This window comes from Strongylocentrotus purpuratus, unplaced genomic scaffold, assembly GCF_000002235.5.
Source record: "Strongylocentrotus purpuratus isolate Spur 01 unplaced genomic scaffold, Spur_5.0 spur5_scaffold_6, whole genome shotgun sequence".
Lineage (NCBI taxonomy): Eukaryota > Metazoa > Echinodermata > Echinoidea > Camarodonta > Strongylocentrotidae > Strongylocentrotus > Strongylocentrotus purpuratus.
The window spans coordinates 8545172-8562911 of NW_022145612.1; the positions used below are offsets into that span (position 1 = coordinate 8545172).

General features: G+C 40.8%; 1 protein-coding gene across 1 annotated transcript; it reads right to left on the minus strand.

Annotated features, from left to right (window-relative positions):
- Positions 1 to 1657: 1657 nt before the first annotated feature.
- On the minus strand, positions 1658 to 17256 carry LOC578083 (adenomatous polyposis coli protein). Its single transcript, XM_030973579.1, has 8 exons — positions 17152 to 17256; positions 15240 to 15509; positions 14122 to 14766; positions 13474 to 13591; positions 12611 to 12841; positions 11972 to 12079; positions 9811 to 11084; positions 1658 to 8895 (listed from the first exon to the last, which is right to left on the minus strand). Exons 2-8 carry the CDS (start codon positions 15489 to 15491, stop codon positions 1858 to 1860), a joined length of 9666 nt encoding a protein of 3221 aa, XP_030829439.1. The 5' UTR covers positions 15492 to 15509; positions 17152 to 17256; the 3' UTR covers positions 1658 to 1857.
- Between the last annotated feature and the right edge of the window lie 484 nt (positions 17257 to 17740).

The window sequence follows — 17740 nt, forward strand, 5'->3', positions numbered from 1 at the left end:
TTTCATATAGCCTAAGTATATCATTACATGTGTGTATGTCTTTAAAGTATTGAAGCAAAAGGCAATTCTGTGCAATGTGCCCTGTTTCACATATGACTTTTATCCATATAAAAATGAAAAGATCATATAAGTACAACTTTCAATGGTCATAGAAATAGATTTTTTTCTTCATTTTCGGATGAAACAAATGAGTAAGAAACAGAAATCAAACAAGACATATTGCACAGTATTGTTGTGGCCATTCAGTTGGGCCTGGGTATCCTTACAAAACTGAGTCAATCTAATATATAAATGTCTCTTGCTACAATCAAAACATTCCCCTGAATACTATAGACAAGAGTGAATACCTAATAATCCTGTTCTCTGCCTTCATTTTCAATTGTATATCTAAGTATACAAGCCAGTATACTTTACAAAAATACTGCAATATGTTTATCCTATAAATAAGTGAATACCTAACATTAAACAGACTGAATACCATCCTAATGTTTGTCTCAAAATAAGTTACATGATACAAGATGTACAGAGATATGCTATCAAAAATAATTTAGCAAATCAAATCTAGTTCGACACATTGCACATGTATTTTGCGTATAGTTTCTCTCCTTCCTCTTTCTCTACACTGAATAAAATGAAGTACTTAATCAGGTCAGTTCTATGACTCCATTGAAGAGCATTTAAAGTTGAAACAAAGAAAATACTTGCACTTGGAAAACAAATATTTAATAATTTGCATGTACAAAATATTGACACTACATCACATGATAATAGTAGATATACTTCAAGTTGGTCTTCCAGTAAGCGCATGGGGCACATCAAGATCGTAAACTTAAGCTTCGGCAACTTTCTTCTCTTCGTTGAGAACAGAACCAAATGATTGTTCATTGTCACTAGTCACTATACTAACTTATCAAAATAAAGCCTGACAAAGCAAGTAAATGGTTTGCGTTATAAACCTCAAATGAAAAAGCACTACTCAGCAATAAATAACATAATTCATGCACGGATTGAAATGTGCTTCTGTCACATATCCGTTTACTGTAACACCAGAAACTTTCGCGTGCATGAAATGTTTGTAAAATTTGTGACGGGTTCGATTGATATCCTCAACATTTCGCAAAGTTTCCATGTTGGGAAAGTTTCTGATTTTACTGTATTTTCATTTGCATAGATACAAACAGATATATTCTATTACATTGACAGCCGATGCTTTGTTTAGATTTCTTTCCTTTTCAATAAAATGATTGCATACAAGGTAAACTAAACAAATTGTTGGCATTTGTGTACATACATCTAACAAATATTGGAAAACTTTATGTATGTGAAGATATCATAAACAAGTATACAAAGAAATGGGTTGATTGTCCTCCATGTGAGATAAGACAAACATTCGATAAATATTTTGCAAAATTAATTGTTAGGAGTTGTAAAACATCTTAATTGATATCATGAATAATTGACACTATCTAATTAAATAATTGAGTTTTGAAGTACAAAATGAAATATACCGGTAATCAATTGATGATGAATGTGAATCATGTTTTAAATCAGCTACCATAATATTGGGTAGCCATATATCAAGACCTTAAAAATATTTAGACATTTTCACAAGTGCAATGGGGAAAGAGAGAAAAGAAATTGTGTAAAAATAGACATTGCCACAAAAATAATAAGAACAGTAACTTTTCTAGGTATAATATTTTGTCCCATGACTGCTTCATTTGACTTGAGTTGTTAAGAAAAACAGAGCTGCTCAAAAGCATCATCGATAAACTCTACGTGTATCTGTAAAATCTAAAAACATTGTAAAGGGCAGGATGTCAAACATTTGAAAGTATAAATACAGAGAATAAGTTCCTATACTGTAGTTACTCTGGTAGATCCTGTAGGACTAACAACCTCAGAACTACTCCGACTGCTATCGTCTTTGTGAAACCCCATCCCTGAATAGTTGGTGTCGATCTCCCCCTTCCGATTTGGGTTTGGACTGTAGTTATAGGGCGATACCAAGACAGGTACGACATTGTTGGAAGATGGAGAAGCGTCGTTCTGATGGAAACCAAATGGTTTCTGGGGGAGCTTTAACCTCTGAGGTCTGTGTGGTGATTGCTCGACGGCGGTGTCTGATAGGCTACGGCTACGCTGGTTCTGGACATTCCGACTTATACTCAGCTCTCCTTCACCGAACGTGTCACTCGTTTCACCTTTAGTGTCATCAAGACGGATGAAAGAATTGAGTCTGTTTTCAGAGTAGAAGTACTGCTCCTCTGCTTCCATGGAAAGATCCCCCTCATCTACGGGGGACATACAGTCCCCCGATAGCCCGTTTGGGGAAAGGCTACCAGTTTCAGAGTGTGGGGAGAAGCCTCCCCGCTGTCTGTTTGGGTCGATCTGAATGTTACCTCCTCCCGGTCCAGTTGTAACGCCAGGACTCAGTGGAGTAGCAGGATCGGTGTCTACTTCTGAGCAGCTTTCAATGAATTCCTCCGGCATCTCTTCTTTAAAGATATCGCTACCGCTGTCCCATTCAACAAACTCATCAGGCATAACTTCATTGTCAATATCATTGTCACTATTCCACGCCTCCAGCTCATCCAGATGCCTGTCAAAGTTCAGATCAGCCCCACTCATATTAAGATCAGGTTCTAGTTCAGCAAGTGGAGGGCTTGGAAGGACGTGTTCAGCCATTGAATCTGATTCACTCCTGCTCTTGGTCTGAACCTTCAAGTTTTTTGGCGACTTTTTTTCCTTCTTGGAGAAAAAACCTTTGCTCTTTCCCTTTCCTTCACTGTCACTGTCAGATTTCTTTCCACCAATTTTCAATTTGAGAAAAGAAAATCTCTTCTTTTCTGATTTTTTGTCCTTTTTCTCTTCTGGTTTTGCTTCTGATTCATGCTTCTGCTTGGATGTCATTTTAGGTGTTGATTTGCCTCCACTTTTCGATGAGTCTAGACTGGATTTACTGGATGATTTGGAATTAGAGTTTTTATTAAGTGATGAAAAAATATTTCTCCTTGTATTGACTGCTGGTGACTTTTTTGAGCTAGGTAATTCAGGCTGGGCTGATTTCTGTCGAGAAAGGCTACCAACCTGATGATTGGTGGAAATGCTGCTCAAACTGTATGAGCTGCTGTGACGTGATGAAGAGTGAATACTGACAGATGCACAGTCCTTTACCTCATCTTCAGGCCTTTTCATCCAGATACCATCACCTTCTGCAGTCTCACGCGTTGGAGACACAATTTTACCTCCACAGTTTTTTACAGGTATGTTCAGCTCCTTGCACAAATCTTTGGCTTTCAGCTGTGAACTTTTCTGATCATCAGATGAAAGATCACTTTTACTCACACTGTCACTCTCTCCTGAATTTCTTTCTGTTTCTTTCTTGTCATATGTTTCAACACTGGATTGTGCTTTCTTTTTTGTGAATGTGCCAAATTTGGATGGTGTTTGTGGAGAAGGGGTCTCCTTGGAAGATGAATTATTTCCACTTAGTGACCTGGACCCTTCTGCAGATGAAGGCCTACTTGCTGGTTTGTTGCGCACTGCTCTTGCAGAGGCACCTGAGGGTTTGGGACTAGCAGAGGCTACCCTGGTAGTTGGAGGACCTGTTCTGACTCCAGCATTGCCAGATTTAGTTGGTCTTGTATTAGGTCTGCTGGCTGTAGACTTTGGGGGTGTACTGGCATGGGTTCCATTCACATTTGGATTTGTTTTTACCCCTGATGGGGAAGCTGATCTTTTACTCATACCACCAGACTTCTGTAGGCCTGTGTTGATCTTGGAAGTAGCAGAATTATTCCTTTGCGTGGATGCTGGTCCCTTTGTTTGTGGAGTAGTCCTTTGCTTTGACACTGAACTTTGTGAAGTTGTTGATGCTCTGGAAGGAGATTCTGAGCGCTGAGATGTAGAAGACATTCTAGAAGGCGACTCTGACCTCCTTGCAGGTGTATTTACCCTTTGGCCAGGAGATGAGGACCTTGCAGCAGGTGTCCTCAGTCCTGGGGAACCGGTCCTCCTTGGTGTAATCTTTGAGACACCAGTGGTCTTACTGACTGGTTTATTTCCTGTGGAAGATTTTTTACTCTCCTGTGACCCCTGGATGCCACTACCAGTCTTCTTCCATCCACCTTTTGACAAAGACACACTGGATTCACTTTCAGTCACTGATGGGGCCTCTTCTGACTGCACAGGAGACAGGACCTTCTCATCTCCACTTACAGGATTCATTTCAGGGGTTTGTTCAGGAAGTGATGCACTATCTTTTGTAAATGTTGATTGTTTGAGCAGGACTGGGCGATCACCATCATCTAAATCAGGGGAACTTCCATTACTTTCTAAATTCATGCTTTTCATCTGTGAAGTCACTTCCTCAGCATCAGTAGGAGATTCATCCCTAGCTTTGGTGCTAGATGGGCTTTTGTTCAGAGGTTTTCTTGGAGTAGTGACAGAACCAGATGATTTTGTAGAAGGACTGTTTGATCTTGAAGGCACTGGCATCTTTGATTTCGGACTTGACGATCTACTTGTGCTGAGTGGAGGTTTTCCAGCAGGAGAACCACGACCTGAAGGTGGCTTGGGCGAGGTTGAACTGTTGGGTGAGGTTTTGGTTTGAGTACTCTGGGGCTTTATTTGTCTAGGTTTAGGGATACTACTGATACTTTCTTTTGATGATCGACGTGAAGAAGTTTCACTCTTTGCATCCCCATCTTTTTGAGAATCAACAGAGGATTTCCTGACAGGCCTTGGTGGCGTGATGCTACGGGCTCCATTTGTGGCATTTCGCACAGGGGTAATACTCTTATTGGCAATTGAGCCCTTAGGCTTTGGTGGGGTTCCAGATCTTGGTGAAGTTGTTCTTGGTGAAGTTGTTCTTGGAGGTGTTGTGGTCCTCCCTGCTGTCATAGGTGATGTTGTACGAGGAGGTGTGGTAGTCCTGGGAGGAGTTCCTCTACCAGTTGGGGTGGAACTCCTAGGTGGAGTGGTCGAAGCACTGCGAGCAAAACCTCCTCTGGCACCTCGAATAGCACCTCTCCCTCTTGATGTAGTTGGACTTCCCTTAGCAAGGCCACCCCTAGTTGATGAAGGACTTTTAGGAGGCAGTACACTCTTAGGTGGTGTGATGGATCGTATCTTGCCAGTAATGGGACTTCGGTAGATCTTCTTGCCACCTTTAACTCCTTTTGGCCCCTCCTCTTCCTCATTAACAGATTTCTCTTCCACACTGGCTGAGGGTTTGGTGATTCTAGGACCCTTTCTAACAGGTTTTGGTTCATTTTCCTGATTGGCTGGAGAACTGTCATCATCTTCCATAGATGATGGACCACCTGAAATAATCTTGCCATTTATCCTCTTGACAGGCTTCTTGACTTTTGACTGTGGCATGCCAGATGTGATGCACTCATCCAGCAAGGCCTGCTCACTAGCAGCATCTCCATCAGATTCTGCATCCAAAGAACTAAGAGAACTGTTTCTTGAAAAACAGACTGGGGTGTCTTCTGTTGCAAACACCCTCCTGGAATCCTTGTTGATTCCATTGGCACCCCCACTTGACCTCTGTGGTTGACTTTCTTCATCATCATGCCACTGCTCAGTAAGGTCTGGTCGCTCTTCCTCATCATTGTCACTTAATGCACTCAAGCTTGAATTGTGGGAAAAACAAGTTGGGGTATCTTCAACAGCATAGCTTAGAGGTGCCTCTTCTGAGCTCAGTCTCCTCATAGCCATAGATCCCTCACCTAGGTGATTCATTCTGCTACCGCTTATCCTGGATGTACGTGTCTTTTCTGCAAGTCTCTCTTTTGCACTTTTTTCTACCGCTGGTGATGCATCCTCTTCATCACAACTGAGAGAACTGAGAGAGTCAGCCCTGGATATAATCCCAGGGGTACCTTCCACAGCAAACACCCTCGGAGAGTCAAGAGGGGACATTGCACTCTTAGAAGCTTCTGCATTATGGTAATCATCCATGCTGTAATACTTGTTTTCAGGACTTTGAACTTGTTCTATCGGGTTTGAGAAGGATGCTCTCTGCTTGGGTATCACAGTCTGTTGTCTACTCATACCTCCACCTGCTTGATTTCTTTTACTCACTTCCTTCATTTGGGCTTTAGCTTCAGTAAGTTCTGCATCCTCATCGCAGCTCAGAGAGCTTAGTGAGCCATTGCATGAGAAATTGATGGGTGTGCCTTCAACTGCAAAAACACGGGGTGTATCGGATGGAGTACTCCCCCTGCTGACTCCAACACCTAAGGTACTTCTGTTCTGAGGTAAATTTTGAGAAGTGATGTTTCCATTGACGTCTTCAGAATCAATAGGAGAAGTAAGGTCACTTAAGGATGTAGCATTGGATATTCCAGGTGTTCCTTCCATGCAGTATGTGGTAACAGTATCAGGAGGCGGTGATGGATTGTTACCCCAGTCCTGGCCTCGTTCTTGGCTTGAAGTAGATCTGGTATCTGAGCTCATCTCAGGGATGGGAGACGGGCTCTTGTGTCGCACATCTGCACTTGGCAGTCTCTTTCGAGGTGCAACACCTTTGGGCGACCTGAACTTTCCGATTTGTCGAGGTGATCTGTGCTTTGCAAGCAGCGATGAACGAGGCTTGCAAGACTTGGATCTCGGGATAGCAGAGTTGATGCATTCCTGTAGCATGGAATCCTCTGCCTCCTTGGTGACAGAGTTGGTTTCAGACCTGGCATCGTCCATGCAATGCAAAAGATCCCCAGAGGTTCGTACTTGATTGTCTGATTCAATACCGCTAGGTTTCTCCAATGCACTCCTGTCTGGGTTTGCAATCATTAGTTTTCCATCTGATGAACTCTCAATCTCAATGTCATCAATGCTAAGATCACTGAGTGAAGTAGCAGCAGAAAAATTCACTGGTGTGTCCTCTGTACAGAAAGGCTTCGGCAAATCCTGCATGGTAGTGGGTGGTGCAGCATTTGATTTCTCAAAACTGACATGCTTACTGGACGAAGGCTTGTGACTGACAGGTATCTTCCTGCTGGTGATCTCCCTCTTACTTTTGGACTTTGTTGGTTTTGGTATTCCCTTCCTTCTCACTGGCATTGCTGCATTAATGCATTCATCTAAGAGACTCTGCTCTTGTTCCGAAAACTCATTCCCACTTGGTTCAACATTCTTTTCATCAGTGATTTCTTTGTCTTCACTTCCTACATTTTCACTTCCCTCGTTTCCTTTGGGTGGTAAAAGACGCTTAGCAACAGTAGCTTTGACATCGCCATCAATTGTCAGAGCGCTTAGACTTGTAGCACAGGAATTATCAATGGGCGTTCCTTCAGTTGCATACATGGTGGGTTTTTCTTCCATTTCGGGAAGCTTGGGAGCATTTAGGAGATCTACCTTGACATTACTCTGAGAAGTTCTTCTAGGACTTGGTGGCATTGTATCACTGGGGCTGTCTGGCAGCTCACTGGGACTCACAAAACCACTAGCTGCACGACTATTGGTGTATATGGAGCTGACATCATCACAGATGTCTGGGACATCATCGCTACTGAGTGAACACACGGAGCTACATCGACTAAAGACCAGAGGGGTTTCCTGGACTTCGTCATGGTGGTGAACATCAGATGGAAGCTGTAGCAAAACTTGCTTATTTGTCACCTTTTCAGGAGTAGGCTCATTTGGAGGTGTAGTGGATTGCAGGTCATTGCTAGGTGAATGAGCGCTGTCATCTTTAGTTTTCTCAACCTCATCCAGTTCCTCGTTTAAATCAAGAGAACTGAGGGAGGAGCACCTTGATATTGGGCCTGGGGTACCTTCTACACAGTATGTCTTCGTGTTGTCATCATGGCTGCATGGTGGTTCCTCTTCATCCTCATGATGGCTTGATGCAATAGAGTGCCTTGATCCTCCATGCTCTGATCCAAACTGAGACACCACACTTGAAGGAATCTCCTGGTTTGATGACGCGTTGTAGCTACTATCACGCACATCTGGCTCCTCGCTACTCATGTACACAGTCCCACCTGTATTGGTCTCCAAAGATGTCTGGACAAAACCAAAACTCTCTGCATCGTCCCCATGTGACATATCATTTGCATATCTTTGAGAAAAGTCAGTGGGTCTTTCATCCTCTTCTGCGAAAGGCTCATGGTCATTCATGTTTGAGTACATACTTGATCCTTGCATTGGATCGATCACATTGTGATGAGAAGATACTGACTGGTCTGAATACTGTTGTGGGAATGGCCTCTGTTGTTGACTGGCCGGGTAAGAATTTCCTATGGCTAATCCTTCGCGAGGTCTATGAGGTGAATTGCACTTTTGACATGGCTGGGACAAACCTTCTTCACTCTGCTCTCCATCAACGCTGCTATGCTGCGAGTTTCCATCTTTACATCGATGCTCTACAGGAGCTGTTCTCTTGGGGCTATGCATCCCTGGTGGAAGATCTTCCTCAGAATACTTTAAACTGTAATTCGTTGTCGAGTCCATGTTGGTACCAAAAGCCTCATCTGCAGAGTGCACTAATGCTGTAGTGTTCTGAAGGCTCCGCCCAGTCCCGTGCATGTTGAGGGAGCTGTCCGCCGATTGAGAATGATCCATCTGAGATCGATTCTGGGCCAATCGTTCATGGATACCAGCAGGGAAAATATCACTAGAAATACTGTTTATGCTTTCTGTAGATGACCTCCTCGCCACAAGGCCATGCCCTCCATCAAACCCAAAGCAGTAGGAGTTGGACCGACTTGAAAGATTGGAGCCCTCTGGTGGCATGTGGGTGAAAGAACTAGAGCGAGGACATGTTGGTTTTTGCTGGTGGCCATTTCTAGATTGGAGTCTGCTTTCAAGGGACTCTCGACGTGGACTCTCACTGCCTGAGCTGGAGTCAGTTGGAAGACCATCTTGAGCTACTTCCTGCATGATCTGTGTTCAAGAATGAGAGTGGAAAAAAAAAATCATACATTAACTTCTCATACATGTCATTTTCAGTTTTTTAAGAAATATTGTATTATGTTTATTATTCACAAAAAAAGTTAATATATCATGCCAAATATGACAAGATGGGATTTTTACACTGGTATCATAAAATTAGTAATTTAATGATAGAGAGGTACTCTTCGCTTCTGAATCTGCAATGAAATATACTTATTCAAATGCCTTCATTATGTTTTCACTTTAGTATTTAAGACATATTATCCGCAAATCTCAGCAATTGTAAATGTATAGCCTTTTCTTGCTTTTAATTGTTTTGTTTCATTGGTTAACACGAAAGAGGACATGCAAGTGTTATACTCAGCAGCTTGTGCATTATTTTTAAAATTTCTATTTACGTAATGTTTCTTTTAATTGTACCTGGACCCCCAGGAAGAACAGTGTCATATATTTTTATGACACTGAACGGGCAATCCAGCCAATCATTTTTAAGCAATCTATATACACATGTAATTTTTTTTTTTTAATTCTGTTATGTTTCATTTCGTTTTATGTCATATGTTATTTGTCTTTTTAATATGATTGGAAAATAAATACAACATATGACATTTATGCATTAGTATGTCAAATTGTAGCAATAATTCCATAAATGCTATTAAATGCAGGGATACATTCTAATTGTTAGTACAGGTATGCTGCCATTACTTTGATTTGTCTTGCAGGGATACATTCTAATTGTTAGTACAGGTATTATTGGTCAAGAATTTCATTCAAAAGAAGTTCATACCGATCTGAATTAGCAAAAGAAATTAAAACTATAGTTCCAATTTCAATCTTTTGAGGGTAAAGTATTCAAATTAAGTATTGTTATACTATAGCTGACTACTCTAAATGAGACTTCCTTACCTGTGCTATCCTGCTTGCTCCGTGGGGTCTTCCAGGACTATTCTCAACAGATCCAGGCTGGCTGCTGGTGCTTTGACCTTCACTGTCTTTTGTCTTCCCTTCTTGAAAGGATTGATCATCGCTACAAGTTTCAGGTGAGTTTATCATATTCCCATGATGTCTATTGCTTGGTGAATGCGCCCTCTGTTGGCTGTTCATAAGAGAATCTGGTAAAGGGGTGGCATTGGGATTCCAGATGGGGATACGCTGAGGGACAGGCGAGTAGTCGGGACCGTGCTGCTGCTGCCGAGATCTATGGCCCCGGTTCCTGAGAGAGGCACGCTGTTGGCTTTGAAGCAAGCCATGTTGGTCAGTTCTACCTTCCATCTCGGCGTAAGTGTCCTTGAGGTTCTTATCAATCTCTGCTTGGAGCGCTCGTTGTTTCCTGACATGGAGTCCAGGTGTGCCCTCCTTCTGACCATCTGCTGTGGCCAAGACATCAGGACGTGATGCCATGAGATTCCGCAGAGCAGCAGAGCTTCCCATGGCAATCATTTTATGCTTGGAGCTGATAAGATTCTTGAGCATACTGACTGCACCTAGCTCCCACAGGAGATCCTGATCAGCCTTGTTCCTGGCAGACAGATTCCACAAAGTTCCACAAGCATTGCTGACAATGGTAAGGCTTGATGACTTGAGGTGATGAAGCAATATTTGTAGACAATTATGTTTCCGCAAAAGCTGCCTGTATTTTTCACTCGTTGCGATGTGGCTCGAAACATTCCGTAGAATACCACCACCATTTTCAACAACAGCTGAGTTTCGAGTGGGACTTCGGTAAGTTAAAGAGCTCACCAGGAACTCCAGAGCACCATTGACAGCACAAATGTCTGCCTTGTTCTCAGTACAATGCGCTGACAGGTTCCATAATGCACTTAGGACACTCTTCAAGGTTGATTCTTTCTTCACTTCCAGGGAACACGTCATCAACGCAACAACCGCTCCAGCTTCCCTGAGAGCCTTCTTACTGGCCATGTCTGCCCTCCAGGAGAGATTCCTCAAGACGCTAGCTGCTACCTGTCTCAAGTCCTCACTCTCAGCACTCAGTAGGGCTACTAGTGCTTTCATGCACCCCTTCATGGAGCAGAGAAGGGCTTTGTTGGTGACATCTCCGAATGTCAGGTTGGTGAGGGCCATTCCTGCGTACCGTCTGAGAGTGACCGTGTACTGATCATTGCTGCTTCCGTGAACCTCATAGTCTACTTGCAAGAGTTCAGCTATTGCATGAAGGCCACCTGTAATGAAGAAAAAGAAAAACAAAAATGAGTTTTGGTGATTTTAAATGAACATTTGATAAAACAGTCAAATAACATAGTGATGGCTGAGTAAGAATTTAGGAATTAATTGACTTGTATCACTCATCAGTGAATAGTGTCAACCATAGATTTCAAAGTAATATACTTGCAGGAAAGGAAAACAAACAATATAAAATGGTCCCACTTCAAAATTGTACAGCTTCATCTAATATTTTCCATTTCTTTTCAGATTTCCAAGTAGACTGAAAGTTTATCTTTACTCTTTAGATGCAATTAAAAAAATTAAAAAAAGTTTGAGCCCACATTTACCCCAAGGTACAAGTTTAATGTCCACTTCTTTTCTGATCATGATTCACTTCCTACAATCCCAAAACTCTACAAAACAAAAACATTCTTTAATTTGTATTCTTATGATTTAATTAAGAGCAATCTTCATAAACCTTTACACCCTTCAAATATTTAAAAATGATTTTAAAGGTTGGAAAACGTTGCATGTGGTACTGAAGGGATGCATATGGAAAGATCCATTTACTGAGGTCACAGGTGGCATTGAAAATCTCACTCCTTGTCTTTAAAAGTGTGAGAGGTGAAATCCTACATGAACCAGTAGTTGAAGGTGTGCTGCAGATAATACTCTTACCAAGGTGGAAAATTGCACTGTGATCTTCCACATCAAATGAGAGCTCTATGAGGACATGTCTAGACTCCGGACATGTCTAGACTCCGGACATGTTCTTGTTTCACTTTTAAAAGTGTCAGCTATGGGAACATGTGTTAATTGTTAGTAGTCTATCACTTCTAGATGATAATAAGTAAAGTGGTGAGGTATTTTATCTCTAAAGGTGTGCCATAGATAAGACCCTTACCTAAGTGGCATATTGCACTGCGATGCTCCTCATCAAATGAGAGCTTCATGAGAGCAGCCATGGCAGGACCAGGATTGTGATCGATTGGTAGAGCATTCTGACTTGAAGCTGTCAAAGATAAAATTACAGAATAAAGGTTAGAAACTAGAATAGATCAAAATAATAATATTATTATGGTTCACTGTCACTGTGGCATCTTTAAAAAAAAAAAAATTGTAACCATGTATATTCATTATACGTATAGGGTATTTGACTACAACAAACATTTTTTGGGATAAAATCTTCCATTCAATCCTCTACTTCATTTAGATTCTTTAAGCATCAACACTGCAATTAGAATTGCTCAACATGGGTGCAATAATCTCGACTGGATTTGGAGAATTTGAGGATTGAAATGAAGTTGACTTTTTAGGACAAAACATACACAAAGAATTTCAAAATATTAGAATTTTGTAAAACTTGTGTTGATTGAAGCAATAACAGTAAAAATAGTCAATATACTACACTTTCTTCTGTTTTGTTGGGAAGAGTCTGTAACCATACTCTCCCTTTTCAAAGACATGCTGCAAGTACATCTTAGAATTAATATCTTTCATCATCTGTAAAGACAGAAAAAAAAGAGACACCCGGGTAACTCACCACTCTCCTTAGTCTCGGCCTCCACCAGGGAGTCACAGTAGGTCCTTATCTGTTCTAGGAGACGAAGGACACGCCCCTCCTGCTTACGTCGCTTCTCATCAGGGTTGAGATGCACAATGTTATGAAGGGCTGTGCTAGCACAGTCTCTTGCCTTCTGGCTCCCCCTGAAGTTACCCAGGACAGACTCCTGGTCCGTCCCATGGAGGATATGGATCAGAAGGGGTATACAACCTAGTAGCAAAGAGAGCAACAATTATATAAATGAGTATGTGATTTAGTTTCAGGGATCTTCCAGATGTTTGAAAAGAGTGATTATCCTTTTAAAAAAGCATATACATGTATATAATATGCATATAGTTAAAAGTGTACATTTACATTTCAAACATACTTAATGGAGTTTTCCTTATGATCTTTGATGGGCATACAGTTTCAAGATTACATTCCTCTTGGCCCTTTGACTCTTTTAAATCTTGCCTACGTTGATATATTTAGTCCAACAACTATTTTGTGCCATCAACCTCTTCAACCTGGACAAATTGCCATGATTCTGTAACTAGGCAAAAACTTGTCACTATTTCTCATTCTCATTTCATGACCAAAATAAATTAGCTCTTTCATTTTGTTGCAGTATCCCAAAATAAGTTAACATAGAACATAGATATTAACCCTTGGCTTTCCATGAGGTGGGGGACCAAGTTCAGCTAGGTTGAACTTGGGCTATGGAATAAGAATATTGGTCTCTGATCAAATTCACTACCAATAATGGTCCTGGCCTTTGGGATTCCTCCTTCATTGACACAATTTTACATCAACCTACAATGCTTCTAGCTCACATACAGTCTCAGATTTTTTAAATTTCTCACCCGATTGCCTCATAGCTAGACAACTATCCGCAGACCTTGACATCATAAGTAGTGTGCTTGCCATGTCATCTCGGTCATGTGACCCTAACATGGAGAGCAAGGAGTACACAAACCCAACCTAAAGGAAGTGATGTAAAATAAAAGAAATATGATTACATTGTAAGGGTATAGTAGTATGAAGCATGGTAATAAATGGGGAAAAAAATAACAGGACATACAGGAAAGAAAGAATACCAGAATAGAGTCATATCTGTTCATGTTTTTTACATTGTGACATAGGAACGTTTTAGTACAAATATAGACAGTAACATTTGGGAGAACTATGAGGCATGTAGTAGTAATGTACCACAATAAGGAACAGTACAAGAATACACCCGTGGGTGGCCTGTACTTATAGCGAAGAAGAAGAAGAAGAAGAAATTATTTTTAATTCTTCATCATACAATGCAAATCAAACATAACAGAGACATATAAAGTACATTTAACATTCCTTCTTTCAACCTAGGAAATGAATCTAGTGTATCTATTAAAGTGAAATTGAAGGCAAATCATTAATTGCGATAGCAATTTCAATACTTTCATATTGCAGAGTAGCATTTTCATGAGCACCAAACCTAAATAAGAAGCATGTACTTTCAAACATATTACCTTGACACCGAGTTGTTGGTTATTAGCACCTGCAGCAGATCCTTTCCTCGTGCCGGTACCGGAGCAAGACGATGATCCAAAACTCATGACGCTAGACGTTTCCAGCTCCCCGTTTCCACTTCCTGCACCACTCCCACCACCATTACCACTCCCAGCAACACCAAAGGGTATCTTCCCCAGGACTTGTTCCATAGTTTCTCCATTCAGTGCTCCGCCCGCTTGCAGGTTGTTCAGGAACGGCCACGCCCCATGGAAGAAGTTTGGTGGACATGGTGGAGCTACACCCGTTGCCTGCTGGCCTTGTTGTTGAGGTGGTAGCGCTTGTTGCTGCTGCTGTGGCTGCTGTTGCATGCCACCTGCTTGGACTGATCCATCGTTTGACAAGTGTATATAGGGGCTGTCTGTGGCAGCAGTCTGTTTGGAAGAGGAATGGTTTGGTCTTAGACCATTCGGTGGGGAACCGCTGAGACCAAAGTCTGTTTTAGCATCCAGGACTAGGCTGGCAGCTCGCCGATGGGATGCAGGACTGCCATGAGAGTTAGAGTCATGGGAGCTTGCAGATGATCTCTTGCTGTTTGTACCACCGCCTGCTACATTCAGGCTCTGGCTGTACACTAACCTTAATGCATCATCTGAAAGGGAGGCCTGTATGTCAAGATAAAGAAAAGAAAAGAACAATCCAATATACATGTAATGTTCTCTAATGTTCCAGAATTATAAATATGATTCAACAGTTGAAAGATCTTTATCCTACACTTAATAAACATCTCACTGATAATGGGTAATCTTTGGACTCTGCCCTTTTGACACCAAACTTCATACCACACATCTAATTGTTATAACACCTCCATAAATGTTAGGATAAAAATCATATCCACATAATGCTTAAGATATCATTGTAGACAAATAAAAATATTATTTTTCTTTAAACATGTAGGCGACAAAGTCTCTTGTCAATTTGGAATATCAAAATACATCAAAAAACCAACAAAACTGAATTCTTCTGTGGCAAAACACATTGTGAAACAGATTTAAGCTAGTCTAGATAAGATTGCAGTATTTTATTCTCTACATGGGGACAGAAACCAACACAGACTTATAGGCTTATTATTACATACCTGTGCACCCTGCTCCCACACTTTGGCTAACATTTGCTGTTGTTGTTGTTGCTGTTGCTGTTGTTGCTGCTGCTGTTGTTGCTGCTGATGTTGCTGCTGTTGTTCTTGAACCTGCCTGAGCTCATACTCGATTGCACTAAGCCTCTGCATGCGCATGCGGTGCCTTGCTGCGATGTCCTCCATAGATCCAAGCCTCTCTTGCATCAGCTCTCTCAGCTGGCGTGCTTCGTACTCCAGCTGGCGCCGTGACATGTCAGTCTGAAGGGAGTACTGTGATTGGTTAAAAATATATCATTCTTTATCACTGCAATCTCAAATTTGCATGAGAATCAAGCATTAATAACAAAATCGCTACTTTAAGGATCAAAGAAAGAAATGACATAATTGTTGAAAATCAACATAAAGTAATCTTCATCATATCTCTATCTTGTAGCCAGCAAATTTTGTTCAAAAGTAACACTTGTGTTATGCAGGATCATGTATTTGCAAGTTGTGAACAGTTTCCATAAAGTTTGTTCGGAACAAAAGAGAAAATTGTGCATTACTTCATAATAATAAGAGTTTTGTAGAAGCAGCATCCAATTTCTAGAGTTTACAACAAACAGTATAATGCAGGGTTCCAGACATATTGCATTCATGACCAACAACGCAATGTCAGGACTAGAAATGTGTAGTTTGATATGACACTACAGTACTACACGTCGTCTAGAATGGCGTCTGTCTTATCTCATGCAAGTATATTAAGATTCTTCATCAAGGACTCTTCAGACACTCTACATACCTCTCAGAGAGAGACATTCATCCGCCTGCTAACCTATTACGTATCATATCGTCCGCTCAGAGCCAGAAGGGCATTAATTCATATGATGTTTCATGGAGTTAACTAAAGTTGAGTTTTGGTCATCATGCGATTGCAATATGTAAGAAACTGTATGAAAGTAGTCTGAAAAGGTTGATTATGTGGCACAACAGAATTGGCGCATACCGTGAGGTTTTTAGAGTCATCATCATGACAAGAAACTGATTCAATCTTGTTGAAAGACACAAGCACTGTACACAGAAATGTGTATAAGGGACTACACAAACATGTGACATGAAAGTTTGGTCCAAACACTTCATCCGGTTCTTGTAATATTTGAAATATGAGAGCATCTGAAGAGCAATACTTTTCTTTGATATTCATCCACATTTTACATGAAAAGAATGAAAAAGCTCACAAATAATTTTTTCTTCTTTAACAAAGCCCAACCTTCCCTGTAAAGCCCTTCTGGCTCTCCATAGATGATATCTCTGACTTGCGTCAATTCCTGAATACCTTCCTGATGGATTGCGTCCGTCCGTTGGAATACCAAACATGACATGCACATGTAGTGGATGTATTCATTCCATACAGGGATTCTATTTCTGTCCTTGTACCATGTAAACAACAGGATAAAATGGAGATTTCTTTCTTCTCTTTGTGTGTGGTTACATTTCTTAACTGCAAAACAAATTCCACAGCCATGTTCACCTTTTTAATAGCATGACATAAAATGTGGGTTGTTTTGAGTTCAATTTGCCTGATGCCCAGTTTATCCAGTCATCAATTCACTCTTGAGTTAAGATCGAGCTGAATTCTGCAATATGGTTAATGAATATTTCAAATGTATTTGAATAACAACAACAACAAAGGGACTGGTACTCTGAAACGTTTCACAGATAGTAGACAACTACATTATACATGCGATTAATTAGAGCGCTACAGGATTCATTCCCTCAACCTCACAACAAAAGTCTAACGAAGCTTTTGCCAGAGGGAAAAATTGTTTCGCTTGTTATGCTGCTGGGCAATATGTACCACCACAATAGAGAAAAGTTCTTGGGTTAGGGTTAAGGTCAAGTTAAGGTAAGGTACAGCTTAAGTTAAACTTACATTGTCAGTGATTGGCAAGTCTTCAATCCTCCGGGTCAAACTCTGTATCTGGGCAAGACATTGGCTTCTTAGGTTCTCTTCCTTAGCTTGTTCATTCAGAATCAGTAACCTAGTAAAGAAAAAAATACAAGAAATAAGATAAAATCATAATGCATAAATATATAGTTTGAAAAGGGGTAGATGAATGGAGAGAAATACATGTAAGATTAATTTTGCATTGTCAGATTATGTATCGTACATGTGGTTCATCAGCATAGAAAAAGAAACAGCATAGAACGGTATTCAAATAATAATTTGCACAACATTTCTTTCACGTAATTAGAAAGTAAAAAGAAATTATGTATCGAGTCCCATTTAAATGTAATGTATGGTTTTAGTAGACTGATTTGACAATGTACATGTATTATTGGACTGAGAAAACAGAAAGAGGAACAAACTAACACGATTGCTGTTCTAGAAGACAGACAAACACATTCTGCTCGTGAGAAAAAGATTGATATATTCTTGGCTCTTCCGAAAGTATAAGTTTTGAATAGCCATTTAGCCAAAGGATGACTCAGTTTTACAGACAGGTATAGTTTAACTATCA